We start from the raw sequence: 25042 nt of genomic DNA, 5'->3' as shown, positions 1-25042 counted from the left end.
ACTGTACCTTGGTACACATGACAATAAACTAAACTAAACTATTTCATTTTGGAATTGTTAGTTACATACAAAGAATTAGATTATAACTTCAGCAGTCGATAAATAATATTAAAAGTGAGGAGTGCATTATTTGTAGTTTTGTGCATTAACATCTGTTTTAATGTTTATATCCAGTTTTTAATGAGGATTTAAGGTTGTAAAATTCTTTGTGTGACCTAGTGTCTTGTGTTTAACCTATAATGATAAATGGGGACCCTGAACAGTGAGAAAATAGCAGAATGTTCAGACTTTCTTCCCATTTGTGTATTTGGGAAGACATCCTCTCAAACTCAGCTTCCCACCTTGAGGTTGGTCCAAGCTAATGTGTTTGGAGGGATAGGAGTTGATCACCTTCAACTCCAGAGGATTAAAAGATGTCCTGACAAATTATAAATGCTCTACTTTACTGCCAACAAAACCAACATAGTAAACAGGCAGATGTAATAAAAATGAACTGCAAATGCCAGTTTATGCCAAAGATAGACACAACGTGCTGGAGTAACTCAGCGGGTCAGGCAGCATCTGTGGAGAACATGGATAGGTGACGTTTCACAGAGTGCTGGAGTAACTCAGCGGGTCAGGCAGCATCTGTGGAGAACATGGATAGGTGACGTTTCACAGAGTGCTGGAGTAACTCAGCGGGTCAGGCAGCATCTGTGGAGAACATGGATAGGTGACGTTTCACAGAGTGCTGGAGTAACTCAGCGGGTCAGGCAGCATCTGTGGAGAACATGGATAGGTGATGTTTCACAGAGTGCTGGAGTAACTCAACGGGTCAGGCATCATCATCTCTGGAGAACATGGATAGGTGATATTTCGTGTCCCCACCTAAAACGTCACCTGTTCATTTTCTGCATCGATGCTGTCTGACCGGCTGAGAAACTCCAGCACTGTGTCTATAGTAAAGAATAAGGACATGTTCACCTGGCATTGAATTATGCCTTTAAATGAAAAATATGGAATATGTAAGCAACATCTTAATGAACAGAGAAGTCCAAACCTACTTTGAAAATGATGCGGAATCAATACCATAATTTACTAACATTTTTATTGTAAATATTGACATACAATTTTGAATACTCTACCTAGAATTTTTTTTGAATTGTACAAAGAGAAGATCATGCTACAAATAAAGAACTGGGTCAGAATATTTCTAGTAATTACCTGAATGTGATTAATTCTTCTGGTTTTTTACTGTCATTTCATTTTAAGATACCACTTGTTTATTTATGGTGTTTTCTTTATTATAACATATTAAGATAATCATTTTCTCTGTAGACCTTGCATCAAAGAAAGGAGCCTTATTTCATTCATTGCCGAGGAGCAACATAACTAAAATCTACAGGAAAATTAAGAGAGCATGCTGGAGACATTTAAAATAAGGATGAATTTTCAGGGATTGAATAGATAATAGAGAAATTGTACATACTCATTATTGTATGTTGTAGGTTTGCCAAATTACAACAGCTATAGTTTAAAATATACTAATCATCAACAGTGTAAAATAAATATCTGAAAATAACGGAAAAATATGTTGCTTCTGATATTTTTAAGGATTTACTTCCTTCTTTCAAGTCATTTGCCAAATATATTAATAGACTAAATTTCTCATACATTATCATTACCAGAATAAATTATGATTCCAAGGAGAGAAATAAAGATCAATTTCACTGCCTTCGGCAGAATAGTGTAAAGGAGTTGTAATTTGAATTACAAAATCTGAATAGGTTTTATATTGTCTGAGGAATACAACATAATTAACATTGGGAATTACATTTCTCGGTATTAGGACATCACAGCCACTTCTTTTGGAATTGGCATTTCATGTGGCATCACCAGATTTTGTTCTGATGGCGATATCTTGTGGAAGAACTTATGACCGCGTGAATCAGTGGTTTCATACACAAAGCCTAGTGGAGTGGGATAACTGGCAGGGCATATTTCTAGCTTCTTTGGAGTATACTCAGTACGATACAAGGTTCCCGCGTCAAATGGTATTTTACTGTGGAGAGGAACATTGGTAGGTTTGAAGCTTTGTGGCGGGTGGATTGGATGAGGGACATAGTTTGCCTTAAAAGTTGTCAAGCCGTCAAATTTTGCGCATGATACTTTTATTTCTTCGCCTCGTTTGAACATCTCCGGCTTCTTTACGTCCCATGTCTTGAAGTCATCCTTCATGGTAGTACTCCCTTGGAAAGGTGCATGGGCCTTTCTTGCACTTGAAGGTTTAAATGGAGCAGGTGGCTTAACATTGTGTCCAATGTAGTCAAGGTGGGAAGTCGAATTCAAATCCATTGCGCCATCGGGCTGCACGTATTCTGGATGTTTGTGCATGTATGGCAAGGAGACAGGCCAGGCCTGGTACCGGTCACGGAATTCTGAGTTCCCATCAAAGGGTGCATCCGACCCGATCTTTGTGTGTTCTGGTTTAAAGCTCTTTGTCATATCGCCGTGTATCCCCTTGTAATCGCGACGGTGAGTGGTGAGACCTTCAAAAGGTGTGTCACTTGGTTTGTATCCATCTCGTTGCCGAACAAACCTCTCCCCTAATGGGTGGGCCACGTAGGAGATCTTGTGGTTCGTGAGGTTTTCAAAGGGAACATCAGATAATTTGGGGATATCGGGTGGTTTGAAACTCTCCCGCTGGGAATGTATCTTGGGACCGTAGTCATCTTGGAACGTGGATGGGTTTCCAAAGCGTGCAGTGGGGGGGCAGTATGCTTGTGATGGTTTAGGCTTCCTTTTAGGAATGTCCCAAAGTCGGTAATCATCTATTTTTTAAAAAATGCTAGTACATTAGAATACATCTTCATAAATAGATTGGACTTTAAGCAAACAGGACTGAATTATCACTATTTTACATGAACTAAATGTAAGCATTAACAAACATGATCACACCCCACTAGCCTTGACAGTAAAAACCGAAAGACAAACCTAGGTGTGGATTTATCTACTTATCAGTTACAATGCTGAAGAATTATCTGATTTTAATTAATGTGCCTGAATGCAATAATACATAAATCTAACATTATTTAAATATTAATATTTATCTAACATTTAGAATTGTGCTTAATTATGTAATGTGTAGTGCGTAGAGATTGTAAATGATTTAAAGAAACTGTGAGGATGTTTCTCATTTCACCAGTACATTCTTTAGTGTAAGAAAATAACTGCAGATGCTGGTACAAATCGAAGGCATTTATTCACAAAATGCTGGAGTAACTCAGCAGGTCAGGCAGCATCTCAGGAGAGAAGGAATGGGTGACGTTTCGGGTCGAGACCCTTCTTCAGACTGAAGAAGGGTCTCGACCCGAATCGTTACCCATTCCTTCTCTCCTGAGATGCTGCCTGACCTGCTGCGTTACTCCAGCATTTTGTGAATAAGTACATTCTTTAGTGTAAATTTGCCATTATTAGTCAAGCTTAAAAGTAATCAGGATAGGAGGAGATTTTAGGTCTTGGAAAAAAAAGTCTTTTTTTTCTTCTTCAGAAAGTAGAATTTAGTCAAATTAATGTTGAAGAGGAATGTAGAAATACATGGTTAATGCTGATGCAGTTCAAGGAATGTTTGTGTTTAAAGGTCTTCATCGAAGGATAACCAATGCAAGTACAGGTGTTCTGGTGGAATAGTGACTGCCATGCCACAGTCCACATAAATGTCTTAAACTAGCAATATTAGTAATAAGTATAATTCTGACATTTATGTCACTTTCATCCCTGTCTAAGAGATAAATTTATAAAAACAAATTCAATTGACTGCAAGGCATTTTGCAGTGGTGTCAGGGGTTATGGGGAGAAGGCAGGAGAATGGGGTTAGGAGGGAGAGATAGATCAGCCATGATTGAATGGCAGAGTAGACTTGATGGGCCGAATGGCCTAATTCTACTCCTATCACTTATGACCTTATGAACTGAAGTATGCAGAACAACGAAGGTTTTATAAGACAGATTGCAAAGGACAATTAATATGATTCCATTCTGTCAGTCTGTTCTCTTTGGTAATGACTGGAAACTTTTAAAATTTATCTTTGTGACATGCTTGGCAGTTAAACCTGTACCCCATCGTCAGTGGTCTGTATGAGTTTTGGACTGCAAGGCATACTAAGCCCCTTCAGAGAGCTTTAAAATCCAGCTACATATTGAAGAACAGTCACACGTAGGTGGAAGCTAATTGAGGTAATAATTTGACATCCCCAGAGTGCTGCCAGCATATTCCATTTGTTCTCGTGTGATATGATGGATTCATGGACATATTTTGATTATCAGTCCACACACGACCAAATGTCATGAATTTCCTTTCACATTTTCTCCAGTTGTTTGCCAGTACAGTCGCTTTCAGCTTTGTGTTCCTGTTTGTGTAGTTTGTACTGCAGTGCAGCGAGACATGGGTAGAATCTATTAAGGTTGAGGTTAACAAGTAAACAAAAGAAACATCAATAACCTTCTACCTTTGTATGTCGGCACAGTGTCTACTTTCCCTCCTTTCCCGTGCTTTCTTTCTGGAGGACGCATGCTCTCTGCGGGCTTAATTTTGTGAGGATTATAGTCTGTCTTGTACGTTGTGTGGTGATCTACCTCACCAGACTTTGGTCTATACTCTGGCTGTGTGTGAACGTATCGACGTGTAACATCATGAGGTATATAATCTGCTCTGTAGATAACAAAATAAGAATCAAATTGTTACTGCAAAATACACTTTTACTGTTTTAACTTCTTAATCTTATCTTTGGTAGAGAAAGATTTTTTTTAAAGTGTATCTCGACAGAATCCACAAGTAAGCTAATGGAATCCTGCAGACTTTAGCTTTCTAATATTTGTAAGAATGGTGTCTACTTTGTGCCAGTTCAGAGATTAAACCTACTCGTGAATCAATAGCAACAAAGCCTTTTGTGCTTTTTGAACAGCGGGTAACAACTCAACTAATCAAATCCAATTACAGTTGCCCCCTAGTTATCCAGAATAACAGAGGGAAGTTCCTACATGGATAAGGAAAATAATAATCCAAAATTCATGAAAATGTATTAATAGGCCACTAAAGTACTGCTTGGCGGTTTCTTTATTGTTTATTAGAAATGCTGTAATGTTTGTTTCTTTCATCGATTGAGCTGCTGAAACCCTCCAATCCACTCCCTACAGATATACCCTTTCATTCAAGGGGGTAAATGTCTGGCTGCACTTCATAATCAAGCAACGTCTCACCACAGGTGATGGCAGCACAGTGAGAAACCACCGCTGCACAACTAGGTCTTCCTATTTGTCCTTTGCTTTCACTCGATGCTGTGGTGTGTCTCGGTACTCAGAGCTACCGCATAATCAGAAAGTTTGTTATTCCCTTATCATGTATCTGTAAATGGCTCGATTGTAATCGTGTTGTCTTTCTGCTAATAGACACAAAATGTTGGAGTAACTCAGCAGGACAGGCAGCATCTCTGGAGAGAAGGAATGGGTGACATGGTGACGTTTCGGGTTGAGACCCTTCTTCAGACTGATCTTTCTGTTGACTGGACAACACGCAACAAAAGTTTTTCACTGTACCTCGGTACACGTGACAATAAACTAATCGGAACTGTCGTGTTCCTATTCATGACAATTAATGTCCAACCACTCTGGAATATTTTCAACGTGAACATTTTCATCTCCATCCATTGGCTGTACAATTTCTGCTGGGCCAGCTGCTGAAATTTCTTCCTTATCGAAGGTTCACCACCACTAACTTCCAGAAAGATTTTACTTCATCTGCTTCATAATTCTTCCTATTGCATTGCCTGGTCCATGGATTGGAGTACAGAAGTCACATTTGTTATTACAAGTCTGGAACATTTTAAGTAACGGTGGTGCACCGGTAGAGTTGTTGCCTCACAACGCCAGAGACCCAGGTTCGATCCTGACCACGGGTGCTGTCTGTATGGAGTTTGTACGTTCTCCCCATGACCTGCGTGGGTTTTTTCCGGGTGCTCTGGTTTCCTCCCGCACTCCAAAGACGTACAGGTTTGTAGGTTAATTGGCTAGGTATAATTGTAAACTGTCCCTAGTGTGTAGGATGGCGTTAGCTTGTGGGGGTCGCTGGTTGGCATGGACTCGGAAGGCCGAAGGGCCTGTTTCTGTGCTGTATCTCTAAACTAAACTAAAGCGACCAGAAACAGCTACTAACCACTGACCTGTCTACTTTTGACCTCTTGCATATCTATGAACGTCTTGTTGGTCTTTAAACCATGTTAATCATCCAGACCAAATGGTAGTATTTATCTCCATCCTCAGAATATCAAATAAATACATGGCCTGTGTAACCTGTTCACTGCCAAGTTGTTTTTCTCCATTGGCCATGACCCGAGTATATCAGGGTGGCACTGAACAGGTTAACAAATACAAGTCCAGTCTCTGGTTGATTGAACTAAATTGCTTTGCTTTGTCCATATCCTCATCTATAACCTTCTTCCCTGATTTTCTGTTCAGCACAACACTCAGAGAAGAGCAATTTGTGTGCAAAATCAATAGAGCCTTGTTCTTTTTTAAATCATAAACCATCTGCTCACTGATTTCATATTCTACTGAGAGTTATTTCCCAGCGCTACCTTTTCCCCAGCTTTCAAAGCACTCCAAATGTCTTTACAATGGTGAAAGAATACTGATACTATAAACTACAATTATCTCATTTTTTCAACCATTGTTCTGTGTTCTATGTAGAGGTTGGACTTTTTGTGTTTCCATTCCTTCGAGTTTAGAAAATTGAGGAGAGACCTCATTGAAACATGTAAAATAGAACGAATTATACAGAAGTTTGAAAATACACACCTCCAGATTCAGGGACAGTTGTTTTTACCAGCGATTATTGGGCATATGAACCATCCGATCACCAAATAGAGAGCGGTCCTGACCTATCATCTACCTCAGAGACCCTCAGACTATCTTTAATCAGACCTTACTGGACTTCCTCTTGCACTAAACTTTATCATGTATCTGTACTCTGTGGACAATTTGATTGGAATCATGACTGGTTATCGCGCAACAAAAAGCTTTTCACTGTACCTCAGTATACGTGAAAATGATGGACTAAACTAAAACCATACGAGGTTTGGCAATGTAGATGTTCAGATGTTTTCACAAGTAGGAGAATGACAAACAAGGGGACAGATTTTAGATTTTTTTTTAGAGATACAGCGCGGAAACAGGCCCTTCGGCTCACCGGGTCCGCGCCGCCCAGCGATCCCCGCACATCAACACTATCCTACACACACTAGGGACAATTTTTACATTTACCCAGTCAATTAACCTACATACCTGTACGTCTTTGGAGTGTGGGAGGAAACCGAAGATCTCGGAGAAAACCCACGCAGGTCACGGGGAGAACGTACAAACTCCGTACAGACGGCGCCCGTAGTCAGGATCGAACCCGAGTCTCTGGCGCTGCATTCGCTACTGAATGGCAGAGTATGCTTGAGATATGCTGGTGCATATCCATTGTTGCTCCTATTTTCTGTGTTTTCATGTTCTTATGTGGACTGATTGGTCTCCATATTGCAAAAATAAGTAGTTGGGAAAGAACGTTGAAACAAAATACAAATCTTGAAAGATTAAGCTGGCTGTTATTCATTTTCGAAGATAGACACAAAATGCTGGAGTAACTCAGCCAGATGGGTAGCATCTCTGGTGAGGGGAGAATGGGTGACGTTTCGGGTCAAGACATTTGCTCTGGAAAAGTAAAGACTGGATACACCATATAACCATATAACCATATAACAACTACAGCACGGAAACAGGCCCGTTCGGCCCCTCCAGTCCACGCCGACCACTCTCCCTGACCTAGTCTCATCTACCTGCACTCAGACCATAACCCTCTAATCCCTTCTTATCCATATACCTATCCAATTTACTCTTAAATAATAAAATCGAGCCAGCCTCCACCACTTCCACCGGAAGCCCATTCCATACAGCCACCACCCTCTGAGTAAAGAAGTTACCCCTCATGTTACCCCTAAACTTTTGTCCCTCAATTCTGAAGCTATGTCCCCTTGTTGGAATCTTCCCCACTCTCAAAGGGAAAAGCCTACCCACGTCAACTCTGTCCGTCCCTACTCAAAATTTTAAAAACCTCTATCAAGTCCCCCCTCAACCTTCTACGCTCCAAAGAATAAAGACCCAACCTGTTCAACCTCTCTCTGTAGCTTAAGTGCTGAAACCCAGGCAACATTCTAGTAAATCTCCTCTGTACCCTCTCCATTTTGTCGACATCTTTCCTATAATTTGGCGACCAGAACTGCACACCATACTCCAGATTCGGCCTCACCAATGCCCTGTACAATTTTAACATTACATCCCAACTTCTATACTCGATGCTCTGATTTATAAAGGCAAGCATACCAAATGCCTTCTTCACCACCCTATCCACATGAGATTCCACCTTCAGGGAACAATGCACAGTTATTCCCAGATCCCTCTGTTCCACTGCATTCCTCAATTCCCTACCATTTACCCTGTACGTCCTATTTTGATTTGTCCTACCAAAATGCAGCACCTCACACTTATCAGCATTAAACTCCATCTGCCATCTTTCAGCCCACCCTTCCAAAAGGCCCAAGTCTCTCTGTAGACTTTGAAACTCTACTTCATTACTAACTACACCACCTATCTTAGTATCATCTGCATATTTACTAATCCAATTTGCCACACCATCATCCAGATCATTAATGTAAATGACAAACAAACATGTGTCGCCGTAGTTCCAGATAAAAGGCACACTCAACTTAAAGGACAACATGAGACAGCACTTTGTGATGCCTTAGTTCACAGAAAAGAAATGGATCGCAATTGCAGATAGGACGATGCGAACATTTACAATGTACACGTTTTGGGAAGTGGAATCACCATATCAATCGTCACATTATTTAGAAAAATCTAAACCATAAAGGATAGAAATATGGTCTCTGCATAAAAAATAAATAAATCAGAAATATTCCCTCTAGAAAAGACTTAAGCCTTGAGGATCAGTCACAGCTCACTTCCTTCAGGTGTTTAAAACTTTCTCCTTGAACATATTTTTGCCTTTCCCTCTACAGCTGTCAAATTGTCAGCTATGATACTTTCCCAAAGACTGCACAGTGAAAATATACAGCACTTTATAACAATATTTCAGACCTTCAGTGAGAAATGAAATAACGTCTGTCTCCAGTGGTCCTTCTTTCAAATCGATGCATAAAATACTTTATATAACATGCCTAACAATTGCCGTGTGCAAATAACATTTCTATTCCATTCTGGGTGTGGAGAGTTGAGGAAAGCTGTCACAGGAGAGGCCTTCCAGTTCATCTATCTAAACATCCTCTTAAATAATTCAGTCACATTGGCCTTGCCGTCCTAGCAAAGCTCTTCTCTGCTGTATTTCTGGTGCCTTGGGAAGGGCACGAATACTAGTTCTATCTAAAATATGAAAAAGAAAGCAGAAGAAATTTGTCTTGAAGACCTACTGATGGTGAAAGATTTTTCACAGAAACTCCGGTTCAGATTTCAAAAAGCTGTGGGACTTAAAGTACTCTGAGATATTTAAAGACAGGCCTCAAAATGAGGAGTAGAGAAAATGGAATAAATGGATAACTGGGCTGAATAAAAAGATAGGCTGAGTTATCGGTGGGTTGGTACCAGAGAGAGTTAGGCAAAGAGAAAAATGAAGTGAAAGCAGAAGATTCTTAATAAAACCCTTCTTCAGACTGAGGGTCAGGGGAGAGGGAAACGAGAGATATGGAAAGGTAAGGTGTGAAAACGAGAGAGCAAAGGGGACAAAGGTGAAGGGAAATGTAGAATAGATCATTGTTAGCTGGGGAAATGAAACATCACCTCCCATGTTCTCCAGAGATGCTGCATGAACTGCTGTTCTTCAGCACTTTGTGTCCTTTAGTGTAAACCAGCATCTGCACTTCCTTGACCTCATATTCAACACGCCGGGCTGTCTTCCCCACGTGTGTGATATGAAAAGCCTCACATTCAGAAGTTCTCTTCGTCAATTCACTCAGCGGCCTCAAGAGATGTCAAGTGGAATAATGAAGTGTCCCTGGTCACAGATCCTGAAGATGAGGTGGATGTTATCTGTTGCTGAACTGAGTGAATTGACGAAATGCTTGAAACATTCTGTCAAGAGCAGAAATCAGCTGGCAACATTCTACCTTGGATCACTTTGTTTCAACGGCAGCAATTCAAACTTCTGCTGCCTGAGATTGTGACCTGAGATTGGATCAGTGCCAGGATCCAAGCAGAGGGATCAGACAAACTAATACAGTGCTGCTCTGTCTACTACTTCCCTTGAAGGGTCCCGCGTTCAACATTGGTTTTCGTGTTGTGATCTGTTCATCTGAAATTGGAAATGATATGTTGATGGTGAAGGGAGGCGCTGGGTAAAGAGGGGTGTTTCTGAATCCAATGAATGTTATCGGTCAGAAGATATTGTGGGATAGCAGGAAGTGGGGAGCAGGAGAGTGGGTTAAATATGAATGTAGTCAACCTCAATGGTTCTGAGCATCCTGTGGACAGTGGCTCTGTGACAGCTGAGCCCATGTTTGCAAGCTCCCATTTGGAAACTTCCCGTTTCAAGAAACCTTCTCCTGCAAAAGAGAGGGAAGAATATTAGCATATTTCACAGTATGTGAAAGAAGGAAGAACGAGAAAGAAAGAAAGAACGAGAAAGAGAGAAAGAAAGAGAAAAAGAAACAGACAGAGAGAAAGAGAGAGTGAAAGAAAGAAGAGAGAAGGAGAAAAAGAGAGAGGAAGAGAAAGATTTAGAGATACAGCACGGAAACAGGCCCTTCGGCCCACCGAGTCCGCACCGCCCAGCGATCCCCGCACATTATCCTACACACACTAGGGACAATTTTTACATTTTACCCAGTCAATTAACCTACAAACCTGCACGTCTTTGGAGTGTGGGAGGAAACCGAAGATCTCGGAGAAAACCCACATGGTCACAGGGAGAACGTACAAACTCTGTACAGACGGTGCCCGTAGTCAGGATCGAACCTGATCTCAGGCGCTGCATTTGCTGTAAGGCAGCAACTCTACCGCTGCACCACCGTGCAAGAGAGAGAGGAAGAGAGAGGAGAGAAAGAGAGAGGATGTTTCTTTCTTCACTTGACCACATATGGAGGTCATTGCATTAATCTTGGTGCTGTGGCTGGTAACAGAATTGATATCCTTGCTCACCCCTTGCATTTCTATTTGAACTCGGCTCAAATGGGAAGCTTCTTGAATCCTTCAACTGGAAAAGCTCTTTTCAGTTGTTGATTTCAGGATATCAAGATTGGTGCTGGCGAATCCTGGAGTCCATTCCAATATCTGTCGAGCGATTCTTCTTAACATTGGATTGAATTTCAGCTGCGGTTAGATGTTCTAGTCAGCTGCCGCAGGTTATGAATGATGACATTCCTTTACGTGCTGGTTGATTTGTGCTGGCGTGATACTTGTGGAATCATTTGCACTTAACATGGGCGAGTTGGAGAACACATGCAATTCATATTTTAGATACATATGTTTTTGTGAAAGCCACGAACATAAAAATCACATACATGTGGTAATGCGACTAAAGTCTCAGTCTGGCTCAGTCTGAAGAAGGGTCTCAACCCTAAACGCCACCCATTCCTTCTGTAGAGAGATCCTGCCTGTTCCGCTGAGTTATTCCAGCATTTTATATCTATCTAAAGTCTCAGGGGTTCCATGTAGCACCAGTTTTTATTGGCTTATAAATTTTGAAACATGCTCTCTGACGAAGAATTTGTGGGATTCGCTCCGCACTTGCTCACCGATACTCAGAACTCGACGCATGTTAGGCCTTCTAGCAATACATCTCACTCTCCTGTCATGCAGCGACCCTCTGTGGCTCCGGTTTCAACATACTAGGAGCATGGAGAACCAGCTGGGAACAGACATCGCCACTTCCTCAATTCACTGTGGCACCGAACACCACAGCCCCACCCGGCTCGGACATGCCCCGCAAATAGTGGGTCGCCCTGAACCGGCTCCACACAGGGGTCGGCCGGTTCAACGCCAACATGCATCGTTGGGGGTTGCGTCCATCAGCAGCCTGCGTGTGTGGAGCAGACCAGCAAACAGCGCAGCATGGCATGTCCGACTGCACTGTCCTCCGTCCCCCTGGTGGAGGGGTAGACCTCACGGCCCTCGACAACAGCACATTGCACTGGCTACAGCGCCTGGAGGCCATTACATAACCTCCTGCTGCCTCAAACGCAAGAAGAAGAAGCCCTCACTTGAAGTGTTTTCTAAGTTGACTGCATAATTTCAAAATGCTGCACACAATTAAAAGTCATAAAACGTCAAACAATTTAGAAACAACCTGCCTCTTTGCCGCAGTTCCTGCTGATTTTCATCAATCATGAAAGAATATGAAAAATCCAAACAGATTAAATCAGGATGGATCACTTGTATTCTCAGGCACTTCTTCGGTTTAATTTATACTTCTGAACGGAGGAAACACTGAATATCTGCGATATTCAGCTGAAAATTAGTGCAGTCCTCCACTAATTTAAAACTTGTGAGAAAATCTGCATGTTGCCAAATAGAAATGATAAAATAATGCTCTATAACTACAAGTCTGAAGAAGGGTCTCAACCCAAAAAGTCACCCATTCCTTCTCTCCAGAGATGCTGCCTGTCCCGCTGAGTTACTCCGGCATTTTGTGTCTACCCTCAAAAACTACTATCTATAAATAATCAAAGCAGTTTTATGAAGTCATGCTTGTCATGTAAAGAAAGTCCTGTTCGCAGGGGACAATCTCTGCCTTGTGTATAAAGGAGGCTTGATATTAATTACTGTGAATTAATGTCACAATACAAGGATTTCATGGATCTGTATGCATCCGTACTATACCATGTACTTACTGTAGCTCATGAGGCCAAGGACCAGTTTCTGTCTTGTGATACCAGAAGTAAAGTAGCACAAATAATATCATCAGTGTAAAGTGTACTTGAAAATCAGCTAAATAATTGCACTTATACATCCACATGTGCTTTACAGATATCCAAACTATTGTCTTAAGACATTTACTTAAATGTTGAGTTTCCATCCATTCTGGCACGGTTACTCAGATATTCCCGTTTTGGTCTGTAGCTGATTGGTGGCTTGATGTCACCATGCGGAGGGTATTTCTCATGATACTCAGTCAGCAGGCAGGGTTCCAGAGTCTTGTCGAATATTCTTGTCGCCAGATGGGGGCAATGATGCCGCCTGTTAAATGAAAATGAGATCAGTTTTACACGTGAGCACAGATTACTTCTGATAGTGATCAGGAAGAAGGCATAAAATAAGTCAAGCCCGTTAAATATATTCTGCAATGCTGCCACATAGTGGTGCATAATACAAGCTCGACTTTGCTTTGCAAATTCATTAAAGCAGATAAATTGCATTTAAGTTAAATGGGACGATGCTTTTTATAAAAGAGCAAAGAAAAATGTAAGAAAACGTACAAATGTTTACAGCAATTATGGTTTCCAGCCACACAATATCAAAACATAAGGCAACTTTATCCGAGTGTGTTTTCTTCACAAGTTGTGTGTGATTTTCACAAATATGAAGATGTCATTGGAAATTAAACAAACAAAAAGCACAGTATCAAGTTGCATTCAACAGCTAACAAGTAACTTTCCCAAATTATTACCGATAGTTCTATTTGGTGCAATGCTTGACTTTGCTTGGTAAATATACCGTAAATGACATTCAGTAATCTCTCAGAATAAGCCATCTTCTATCTTCAAAACAACCATCTTTGTAATAATAATAATAATGCATTTAATTTATATAGCGCTTTTCTGGAAACTCAAAGACGCTTTACAGAGCAAACAAGACATAAATACAAACAAACAAACAAAAGATTTGTCCAGACGGAGAAGTGGCAGACAAACAGCGCCAGCATCCTCTCACGTCAGGGTCCGGCGTAAATGGTTGACAATAAACAATAAACAGTAAATGGTTGACAGTAAACAATAAAGAACACAAGACACACAATTACAATTTAACACAGACAACCATCACAGTGATTGCTCCAGGCACACCCTCACTGTGATGGAAGGCAAAGAAAAGTCTTATCTCCTCCTCATTCTTCTCCCGCGGTCAGGCAGTCAAACTGCTGCCTCGAGGCGATCGAGGCTCCCAACTTTTGAAGCCCCCGCCGGGGGATGGAAAGTCCCAGGCCGAGCCGAGCAGGCCGATGAAGGTCCTGCGAACGGGTCGATCGAGCCTCGCAATTCGGGGCGGTCGAAGCTGCTACGTCTGGAGCTCCCGAAAGCCAGTCGCCAGCCAGGGACCTGCGAGCTCCCGATGTTGCGGTGCACAGGGCCTGCGGGCCGAAGCCTCCGAGATGGTAAGTCCAGGTAAGATGGTGAGTCCAGGCCCTGCGACCGGAGCCTTCAAGGTCGCTCCCAGCTGGAGGCCGCCAACTCCACGGTGTTAGGCCGTAGCGCGAACGGAGATATGACATGGAAAAAGGTCGCATCTCCGTTGAGGAAATTTAGAAAAAAGGTTTCCCCTACCCCCCACCACCCCCCACATATACACAGCTAAAAATAGGTCAATACATGCATTTAAACGGTAACAATAGACAAAGACAGAAAAAAGACAGAGAGACTGCCGGTGAGCCGCAAATTGTAGCCTGCAATTTCATAGTTTTAACTGATTTAGGTTTTGGGTTTCAGTGAACAACATTTATTTATTTTCTTTGAAAGAAATGCATTTAAAAAAAGGAGAGATTCTGAGAGAGTGGGGTTGGGATTCATGGGCTTGCAAGTGACAGAGAAAGTGCTAAAACAGCTGAGGAATGTTGGGCACAGAGTGCTGGAGTAACTCAGCGGGTCAGGCAGCATCTGTGGGGAACATGGATAGGTGACGTTTCACAGAGTGCTGGAGTAACTCAGTGGGTCAGGCGGCATCTCTGGAGAGCATAGATAGGTGACATTTCGGGTTGAGACCCTTCTTCGGACTGATTGAAGGAGAGGGAAGTGAAAGCTGGAAGAGAAAGCCCAAACTAATGGTTGGACCAGGTACTTTGTAACTTTGTCTGTGCCCTTTATGTGGCCACCATTTGCATACCTTGGGTGAGCAAGCAAAGAGTTTCACTGTGACTTGTCACATGTGACAATAAAGTATTTAATCAATAGTCAGCATGGTTTTGTACGTGGGAGGTCGTGTCTCACAAATCTGATTGGTTTTTGTGAAGACATGACCAAAAGGTCGATGAGGGCAGAGCTGTAGATGTTGTGTACATGGACTTCAGTAAGGCATTCGACAGGGTTCCGCATGGTAGGCTGCTCTGGAAGGTTAGCTCACATGGGATCCAAGGAGAGATAGCTGAATGGAGAGTAAATTGGCTCCAAGGAAAGAAGCAGAGGGTGATGGTGGAAGATTGTTTCTCGGACTGGAGGCCTGTGACTAGTAGTGGGCCTCAGAGTTCGGTGCTGGCACAGAGCCCACTACTGTTTGTCATCTACATCAATGATTTGGATGAGAATATACAGGGCAAGACTAGCAAGTTTGCTGATGATACAAAAGTCAGTGGTTTTGGAGATAGTGAAGATGGTGGTTGTGATTGCAGCAGGATTTGGATCGATTGGCCAGGTGGGCGGAGGAATGGTTGATGGAATTCAATACAGAGATGTGTGAGGTGTTGCATTTTGGGACGTTGAACAAGGGCAGGACCTACATAGTAAATGGTAGGCCTCTGGGTGGTGTTGTAAAGCAGAGGGATCCAGGAATACAGGTGCGTGGTTCCTTGAAGGTCGAGTCGTAAGTAGATAAGGTGGTCAAAAAGGCTTTTGGTACTTTGGCCTTCATCAGTCAGAGTATTGAGTATAGAAGTTGGGCAATCATGTAATCATGCAATCATGTCGCAGTTATACAAGACGTTGGTGAGACCACATTTAGAATATTGTGTTCAGTTTTGGGCATAATGTTTTACAGAAAGATATTGTCAAGCTTGAAAGGGTTCAGCAAAGATTTACGAGGATGTTGCCAGGGCTACAGGGAGAGGTTGAGTAGGCTGGGTCTCTATTCCATGGAGCACAAGAGGATGAGGGGTGATCTGAAAGAGGTGCACAAAATCATGGGAGGAATAGATCGGGTAGATGCACAGAGTCTTTGGCCCAGGGTAGGGGAATCAAAGACCAGAGGACATAGGTTCAAGGTGAAGGGGAAAAGATTTAATAGGAATCTGAGGAGTAACTTTTTCACACAAAGGGTGGTGGGTGTATGGAACAAGCTGCCAGAGGAGGTAGTTGAGGCTGGGACTATCCCATCATTTAAGAAACAGACAGGTGCATGGATAGGACAGGTTTGGAGGGATATGGACCAAGCGCAGGCAAGTGGGACTAGTGCAGCTGGGACATTGTTGGCCGGTGTGGGCGAGTTGGGCCGAAGGGCCTGTTTCCACACTGTATCACTCGATGGCTCTATGACTGGAGATGACAATGTGAGCAGCATTGAGAATGTGGCAGGCAACACTGGTTCTCCCTGGTTGGTGCTGCTGACACATGGTCCCACTTTACAAATGGCTATTTGTCAAGATAATGGGGGACTCTCAGCAGTCTTCAATCTGCATATTGGCAGGAGATAGGAAGGGAAGGAATTTAAACTGAACCTGTATGTGTTGTCAATTTCTCTTCTGTACATAGATAACAAAAGTGTTTTGTCAACTCTTGGTTTCCAGGGAACACTCTATAGCAACCAAACTTTAAAACAACATGCAAAATATCACCAGCGCACCAAGCACCTTTGGTCTCTTTTAACAGGCAACTTTTTAAATATGTCAAAAGAAAAGTAATTTCTAAACTACAAGATAGATTTTCCAGTTCGGTGTTAGCAGGAAATTTGCATTCAAAGTACAATAGTCTCCTGATTGATATTATGGTGCAATTTTCTGTATAATTTCAGTTGATAGTCACAAGTATAAAATGTTCTGTAAACTGCACAATGGGAAAATACCTTCTAATGAAATCTTTTTTCGTGCCACTCAATATTACTTGATACTTTTAAGAATGGTAACCAGAAGACTACTGTTTATTAAATTAAAAATGGGTTTACCAGAAAAATAATCAGAGCACTCAATGCACTCACAGAATGATCCTGAGCTTCTGGCTAGACGCCATTGCATTTCACCATCCTACTAGAGACAATAGACAATAGGTGCAGGAGGAGGCCATTCGGCCCTTCGAGCCAGCACCACCATTCAATGTGATCATGGCTGATCATTCTCAATCAGTACCCCATTCCTGCCTTCTCCCCATACCCCCTGACTCCGCTATCCTTAAGAGCTCTATCTAGCTCTCTCTTGAATGCATTCAGAGAATTGACCTCCACAGCCTTCTGAGGCAGAGAATTCCACAGATTCACAACTCTCTGACTGAAAAGGGTTTTCCTCATCTCTGTTCCTCATCTCATCCCTGGTTCTGGACTCCCCCAACATTGGGAACATGTTTCCTGCCTCTAACGTTCCGAAACGTCACCCATTCCTTCTTTCCAGAGATGCTGCCTGTCCCGCTGAGTTACTCCAGCATTTTGTGTCTACTATCTACCTCTTTGGTGACTCTCGGACTATCCTTTATCGGACTTTGCTGGCTTTACCTTGCACTATACGTTATTCCCTTATCATGTATCTGTACACTGTAAATGGTTCAATTGTGATCATGTATTATCTTTCTGCTGACTGGATAGCACGCAACAAAAACGTTTCACTGTACCTTGGTATACGTGACAATAAACAAAACTAAATAAACTAATGAATTAAACTAACAAACCTTTTTTATCTACGCAGCTGTCCAAAGGACTTTCAAATGTTGTTATAATACCTGTATTGCCAACCTCCTCTGGCAGCTTGTTCTATACACCCATCACCCTTTGTGTGAAAAAGTTGCCCCTCAGGTTCCCATTAAATCTTTCCCCACTTACCTTAAATCTATGTCATCTGATTCTTGATTCAACCTTCTCTAGGTAAAAGACTGTGCATTCACCCAATCTATTGCCCTTGTGATATTATGCACCTAAAAGATCGCCATTTGAATCTTTAGGCCAAATTCCTTCATGAAAAATCAGTAACATACCATAGCAGAATGTGCCTAGGGATTTTACATAATCATTACCATCCAAATGTTGACCTTGACTACCAGTCATTGAAGTCAATGAAAGCTGTGGGCTAACAGGGATAGCAACTCAAATCAGGAGAAAGAGGTGAAGAGATTTAGAGTGAACTCCTGTGCTTTGGATCTTGGTAAATGAAAACAGATGGTTGACCAATTTTACTGCTTTACAAATACTTTCCTTGGTCAAACCTAGAGAACAATAGAGAATTTTGTGAACAGCATCAATTTCCTTTAAGTGGAGTTATCAAAAACAACGTCTCATTAATGACTTCCTGCTGTGAATGGCATAAATAAACGACAATAGCTTGCACCTCTATTTGTTTTATTTAGCAGAAATAGATTCATCCCGAACAAAAGATCAATGAATTTCAGACATTATATGCAGCAATAACCTTCCTGTCATTTTACGGTACATAGAACAGGTAAAGGGCCCTTTGGCCCTCAATGCCTGTGGGGAACATGATACCAAAACCTACACTTATCTGTCAGCACATAATGCTTTTCTCTCCGAAGATAGACACACAAAAAGCTGGAGTAACTCAGCGGGGCGGGTAGCATCTCTGGAGAGAAGGAATGGGTGACGTTTCGGGGTTGAGACCCTTCTTCAGACCCGAAACCTCACCCATTCCTTCTCTCCAGAGATGCTGCCCGCCCCGCTGAGTTACTCCGGGTTTTTGTGTCTTATCTTCTGTGTAAACCAGCATCTGCAGTTCCTTCCTACACATCCTTTTCTCTCCTTTCCCTGCATCTCCATGTGCCTGTCTAAAAGTCTCTTAAACATCACTTTTGCATCTGTCCCCACCATTACCCCTGGCTGTGCATATCAGACCTCCACCATTACCCCTGGCTGTGCGTACCAGACAACCACCACCCTTTCAGCAAAATACTTGACCCGTGCATTTCCTTTGGCCCCTCTCACCTTAGAACTATACTCTCTAGTATTTGTTTTTTCCATCCTAAGAACAAGGTTCTGGCTGTCTATCGTACCTACGCCTCTCATAATTGTATATACTTCGATCAAATCTCCCCTCAATTTGTGGTGGTCCAGAGAAAACAATCCAAGTCTGTTCAAACTCTCCCTGTAGCTAATAGTCACTAATCCAGACATCATTCTCGTAAACCCCTCCTCCTCACCCTTTCCAAAGCCTCCTGCAAAGCGGCGACAGAATTGCGTACAATACTCCAAATGTGGCCCAACTAATGTAAAACTAGAAGCTAGCCCCAGACAATTGTCCTTCACCCCAAATTAAGTCCACTGCTATTGTGTTTGCTCAGAATGTACTGTACTTATTTTTAAGTGCATGAGGAAAGAATCTTAAGGCAGTTTTCGTTTTGTGTTCCAGGATAACCTTAAAAATGATTTGTCGTTGAAAGTTCCCAACAGACTGGTTAATGGGGTCCAAGGTTTCTACATATAATTCAGTTTAAATGCTCTTAGTAGCTATTTCTCAGCATTTAAAATTGGACTATTATTGGACAACTGACGTAGGTTAAAAATATTATTTTTGTGAAAAGTAATTCTCAGAATGTCAGTGTGGAAACAGACCACTGAGTCTGTGGTACCCATCAAGTACCCGTTCACACGAATCCAATGTTATTCTTCTCATGTTGCCATTAACCTCCCCACACAATTTGCAGAGGCCAATTTACCTCCCAACCTACTTGTCTTTGGGACATGTGAGAAAACCAGGAGACTGGAGAACATGCAAACTCCACATAGAGAGCATTGAATATCAAGATTGAAGCCGGATCACTGGAGGCGTAAGGCACCACCTCTATTCGCTGTGCTACTGTGTTACCCCTTAACAGTCTTAAGACAAGTACAGATTTTAGTGTATTGTGTGCACTTCAATCCAGAAACTGTGGAAGATACAAGTCTGTAGTGATTCCAAGACAATTTGGATGCAAGTTCAGGGATACAGTGGGTGCAAGACTCATGTTGCTACAGAATTACTGAATGGAGTGAAGATTGAATGGGGTTGCTTGAAGAGAGGATTGCATTGCAATGTGGGCACTGTTCATGATCCCATGACACAATATCACAACAGGTATACATTTATAAATATCAGACCATTTCATCGAATGTCATAATACAGACAGAAAACAGTCATATCAAAGCTGAAATCCTGAGAAATTATCCAGATTTGAAAAGTCAAAGAAAGTGATTTTGTGGCTTCATAAAAGACAGCAGGAAAGAGGAACCATCCAGTGTCTGCTGCGACTCCAAGTGTAAGACAGTGTGAGAGCAGAGTGGCAAAGATCCTCAACCTTGGGAAGCAATCAAAGCACACATTGTCACAACCGAGTTTGTGTTATCCAGCAATGCATCAAGTACAACACAACAACTATAGTAATTACAACTACATGAATTATTAGTCCAGTGTTAATTTTGATGTAGACAGGATTATTGAGTGATCTAACCCAACATATACCTCTATAAATGGTAAGCATTAAACCTTATCTCATCATTTTGCAAGGACAAAAATATTACAATCATGTGAAGCTTGATACATTATTCTGCCACCATGGCAAAGTCTGAAACATGATATATCCATTGACAACTATGTGATTATATTACTCGGCTGCAGTGGATCTTGAACATGCAATGGTCTCGGTTGGAAAACATCCCAACATTTCAAAGAATCTGCCTGAGCACTTGGTGTTCTGCAGCCAACAGAGTTGTGGACCAAGGTTGAGAAGTTGAATTAAACTGAATAGCTCCTGAGCTAAGTGATGTATTTTGGCGCTGTAAATCTTAGTGATAAAACCATTCAATCTTCATCTATCTTCCAATTAACATGTTTCACTTACACTTTTTCTACTTTCTTCCTCTCTGAAAACCACGAAACTTAAAGTACAAAGCAGATAAAGATTGACATGAATGGTTACAGCAAATGGGAATTTTAAAGGCACAGGACCCTTGGGGAGAATGAAAAATAAATCTCAGCACTATCTTAAATGGGCAACCTTTTTAAACATTTATTCCATGTTCAAGATTCTCCCAGAAGACAAAACATCTTCTCACATCCATCTTGTCAAGACCCCATCAAGATCTTCAAATGCTATGGTTACTATGGTTTTGAATATCAGTACCCACAAGGCTTTCATCATTCTCTGGGTGTTTGCTCATGAAGTCAGTACCAGAATGGTTGCTTCTCTTTATTATGCACGCTGTTAATATTTCATCTCTTCAAATTTTTATTGCAATGGAAAAACATTCCTTCATCTATTCAGCTCCATTCCATAATCTGCAGTTAGATTTAGCTCTTAGGGCTAATGGAATCAAGGGATATGGGGAAAAAGCAGGAACGGGGTACTGATTTGGGATTTTGGATGATCAGCCATGATCAGCCATGATCATATTGAATAAAATCAATGCTGGCTCGAAAGGCCGAATGGCCTACTCCAGCACCTATTTTTCTATGTTTCAATGTTTCTACACTTTATATTTCTGCCGCTGTGCTGAAGGTTTCCCAGATACCTAAATTATGTTATGTTTTAACGCAAAACCCCACTAGTTTGGTATACATTTACTAATACAAGTGCTTTTCCATTATAAAACTTTTTTTTTAAGTGAAGCTGGAAGTAAAATGCGCTGATGTTGATGGAAGTAATTCTAGACAGTTTGGCTCTCTGAAGGCTGTCACTAATGAAAGGGACAAGTCAAGCAGGATTCCTTAAATATCAAAGTAAGAAGATCGATACTGATCTAAAGCAGACCCAATGACACTAATGTGCACTTTTTAATTTTCAATCTATTAAATGTCAAATTGTCAGAAAGTATCACAACTTCAAATTTGCTTTGGAAGAAGAATAAATATTTCTTACATTTTTTTCTGATCTTGTGAAGGAACCAGAGATTTATATTCATCTGACTGATTTCAGGAGACTCCAAAGAAACATTATTTGGCTCTTTGTACAGATAATTAGGTATTGCCATTTGGTACACTCCATAGCAGCAGAACAAAACATTTTGCATTGTGTGGTACTTATATCTTTATATACACTACAATGTCCAATACAAAATGAATTTTAAACTAGTTCCTATTCAACAAAATAAGATTCAAATTGTGGAACCATTGCAAGGCAATATGATGATACTGATGATGATAATTTATTGTCAAAAAATGCCCCTGGACCGAAGCACAGTGGAAATCTTTGTTTCGTGTAAAATCTAGTAAAATCATACTATAGATTAACATACTAGAACAAAAGCTTTTCACTGCACTTCGGTACACTTGACAATAAACTAAACTGAGATAATCACAACCATAGATAAGTACAAAAGTGCAACGATTGTCGTGTAATAGTAGACTTCACCGATAAACTAATACGCTCTGAGGAATGCACAGTTTAGATTTGCTGTGCAATTCTCTGGAGTTTTGTTTGGGCTGACAACATTTTTGCCACAAGTTGGGGCTGTCACCCCTGTCCCAACACATCACGTTGCACCTCAATCTCTTACCATGGTTTTCCTGCAAAACTTACCCACAGTCACAGATTTCGCAAATGCATTTTCGGGTCATCCTGGCTGCTGCTGAGATGGGCTGGTGTGGGGTATACGAGTGTGTGTGTGTGTGCGTGAGAGGCTTTGCCTGGAACTCACACTGCCTCTGTGGGCTGGTGTGTGTGTGTGTGTGTGTGTGTGTGTGTGTGTGTGTGAGGGAGAGGGAGAGAGGCTTTGCCTGGAACTCACACTGCCTCTGTGGGCTGGTGTGTGTGTGTGTGTGAGGGAGAGGGAGAGGGAGAGAGGATTTTGCCTGGAGCTCACACTGTTGCTGCCTCTGTGGGCTGGTGGGTGTGAGAGAGGGAGAGGGAGAGGGTGGGAGGGTTTTGCCTGGAGCTCACACTGCTGTTGAGGGCTGCTGTTGCTGTTGTTGTGGGCTGTTGCCACTGCTGTTGTGGGCTGTTGTTGCTGTTGTACTGCTGTGGGCTGCTGTTGCTGTTGTTGTGGGCTGTTGCCACTGCTGTTGTGGGCTGTTGTTGCTGTTGTACTGCTGTGGGCTGCTGTTGCTGTTGTTGTGGGCTGTTGCTGTTGTTGTGGGCTGTTGCCACTGCTGTTGTACTGCTGTGGGCTGCTGTTGTGGGGCTGGGTGGCCGGCCGGCCGCTGCTGCTGCTGCTGCTGCTGTGTGTGGGGGCGAGGGGGGAGGAGGGAGCGCTTTGCCGCCGCCGCCGCCTCTATTGTGCGGGCAGCGTCTCGTGCCCGGCAACGGTCGCCTGGCAACCGGCGCGTCACGGCAACGGCGCCGCGTCAAGCGTTGCGTCACGGGTCAGAGGTGAGCGGCCTGGACCGGGCTGGGAGCCTGGCGTGGAGGTGGGTGGGAGCCCGCGCACCCCCCGCACCCCCCCGGCCGCACACCGCACACCCCCACTCACTCCCGACTCCTTCACTCACTTACTCCTTGCCGACGTGGAGGTGGGTGCCCGCACCCCGCTCACACTGCACCCTCTAATCTTCACCCCCTGCACCCTCTCATCCTTCCCCCTGCACCCTCTAATCTTCACCCCACTCCCATCCCTCATCCCCCCCACCCCCTCATCCTCACTCCCCACCCCCTGCACCCCCTCATCCTCACCCCACTCCCACCAGCACCCCCCCCCCCCCGCATCCCCACTAGCTCCCTCACTCACACCTCCCTCACTCACACCTCCCTCACTCACACCTCCCTCACTCACACCTCCCTCACTCACACCTCCCTCACTCACACCTCCCTCACTCACACCTCCCTCACTCACACCTCCCTCCCTCACTCACTCCACGCCGGCAGGGAGGTGGGTGTCCGCTCCTCACTCCCCCTCTACTCCTCTCTCCCTCCCTCCTCACTCTTCACTCACTCCCTCCCCCCCGCACTCCTCCTCTACTCCCTCACCCCACACTGGTGCTCCCCACTCACCCCCCCCCCCCCTCTTGTCCCTCCTTCCCTCCCCACTCACCCCCCCCCCCCCCTCTTGTCCCTCCTTCCCTCCCCACTCACTCATCACTCCATCTTCACTACTCACTCCTCAATCCCCCTTCTCACTCCACACCGGCGGGGAAGTGGGTGTCTGCTCCTCACTTACTCACTCCCCCTCTACTCCTCTACTCACTCACTCCTCATTCACTCCTTCCCCCTCGACTCCTCTCTCCCTCCTCACTCTTCGCTGCCTCCCTCCTCACACTCCTCCTCTACTCCCTCACTCAGCGCCGGTGCTACCTCCCTCCTCTCCACTTCCTCATTCCCTTTTCCCTCCTCTCCATCATTCCCTCTTTCCCCTCCCATCCTTCCTCCTTCATTCCCTCCCTCCCCCATGAGGGGCATGCGAAATGTAGATCAGGAACTAAAGGTATATTATTATTAATACGAGTAACAAAATATTCAGTGCCATCAATTAATTTGTATGTCATTACAGAATTGAAGTCAAAATGGGTCATACTCACTTGGCAAATATTATTGATCTGCAAAAGAATACTGCCAACATCCGCAATATCTGCATGGTAGCTCATGTGGACCACGGTAAGATTTCTCTCAACTTATTAAAACATTTTTTTCTTATCGGCTAAATTATTGGATTGCAAAATGTAGACATCAATGTGTGTAACGTCATAGATAAAATCATAAGAGTCTCAAGAAGGGTCTCACCCGAAATGTCACCCATTCCTTCTCTCCAGAGATGCTACCTGTCCCAATGAGTTGCTCCAGCATTTTGTGTCTGTCTTTGATTCATACATTTGTTCATTTTCCCTACTAAGTCCTTGCCAACAACCAAACAACGTGTTAATTATCCTCACAATCCAGATTATGCATCTTGAAGATTGCTGTTTTTAATTGTGAAAACTGTTCTGTTTCGACCATGGGCTAAGGCTTTGCATTGGGAGGTGAATACCCTGCATTGTGCATGATTCT

At 42.9% G+C, this 25042-nt stretch overlaps 2 protein-coding genes across 6 annotated transcripts in view; one reads left to right on the top strand and one right to left on the bottom strand.

Moving 5' to 3' along the window:
* Positions 1-1125: 1125 nt before the first annotated feature.
* On the bottom strand, positions 1126-23125 carry saxo2 (stabilizer of axonemal microtubules 2). Of its 2 annotated transcripts, XM_078427229.1 has the most exons (4): positions 22646-23125; positions 13080-13259; positions 4487-4689; positions 1126-2810 (listed from the first exon to the last, which is right to left on the bottom strand). In XM_078427229.1, the coding sequence occupies exons 1-4, from the start codon at positions 22681-22683 to the stop codon at positions 1825-1827; spliced, it is 1407 nt and encodes a 468-aa protein (XP_078283355.1). In that variant the 5' UTR covers positions 22684-23125; the 3' UTR covers positions 1126-1824. The 2 variants fall into 2 exon arrangements, with proteins under 2 accessions (XP_078283355.1, XP_078283356.1); XM_078427230.1 differs by lacking the exons at positions 4487-4689; positions 22646-23125 and having other exon boundaries at positions 13080-13178.
* Positions 23126-23336: 211 nt separating this feature from the next.
* efl1 (elongation factor like GTPase 1) overlaps positions 23337-25042 on the top strand; it is a 187258-nt gene continuing 185552 nt past the window's right edge. The window contains exons 1-2 of one of the 4 annotated variants that reach the window (XM_078427282.1): positions 23337-23434; positions 24549-24652. In XM_078427282.1, the coding sequence (XP_078283408.1) occupies positions 24562-24652 (91 nt within the window). In that variant the 5' untranslated portion in view covers positions 23337-23434; positions 24549-24561. Of the gene's footprint in view, positions 23473-23530; positions 23575-24548; positions 24653-25042 lie in introns of those variants that run through there. The other 3 variants (XM_078427281.1, XM_078427284.1, XM_078427283.1) reach the window with 3 other exon arrangements.

Source organism: Rhinoraja longicauda, chromosome 33 (assembly GCF_053455715.1).
Source record: "Rhinoraja longicauda isolate Sanriku21f chromosome 33, sRhiLon1.1, whole genome shotgun sequence".
Classification (NCBI taxonomy): domain Eukaryota; kingdom Metazoa; phylum Chordata; class Chondrichthyes; order Rajiformes; family Arhynchobatidae; genus Rhinoraja; species Rhinoraja longicauda.
Note: the sequence above shows the minus strand (reverse complement) of the source record. Positions and strands in the feature narration are given on the sequence as shown.

Excerpts from the sequence above, each read along its gene's own strand:
- saxo2 (XM_078427229.1), bottom strand. The coding sequence starts at position 22,683 with ATGACCCGAAAATGCATTTGCGAAATCTGTGACTGTGG. Across the intron at positions 13,260-22,645 it reads TGCGAAATCTGTGACTGTGG|GCGGCATCATTGCCCCCATC; the intron begins GTAAGTTTTGCA and ends TTCATTTAACAG. Across the intron at positions 4,690-13,079 it reads GATGGAAACTCAACATTTAA|AGCAGATTATATACCTCATG; the intron begins GTAAATGTCTTA and ends TGTTATCTACAG.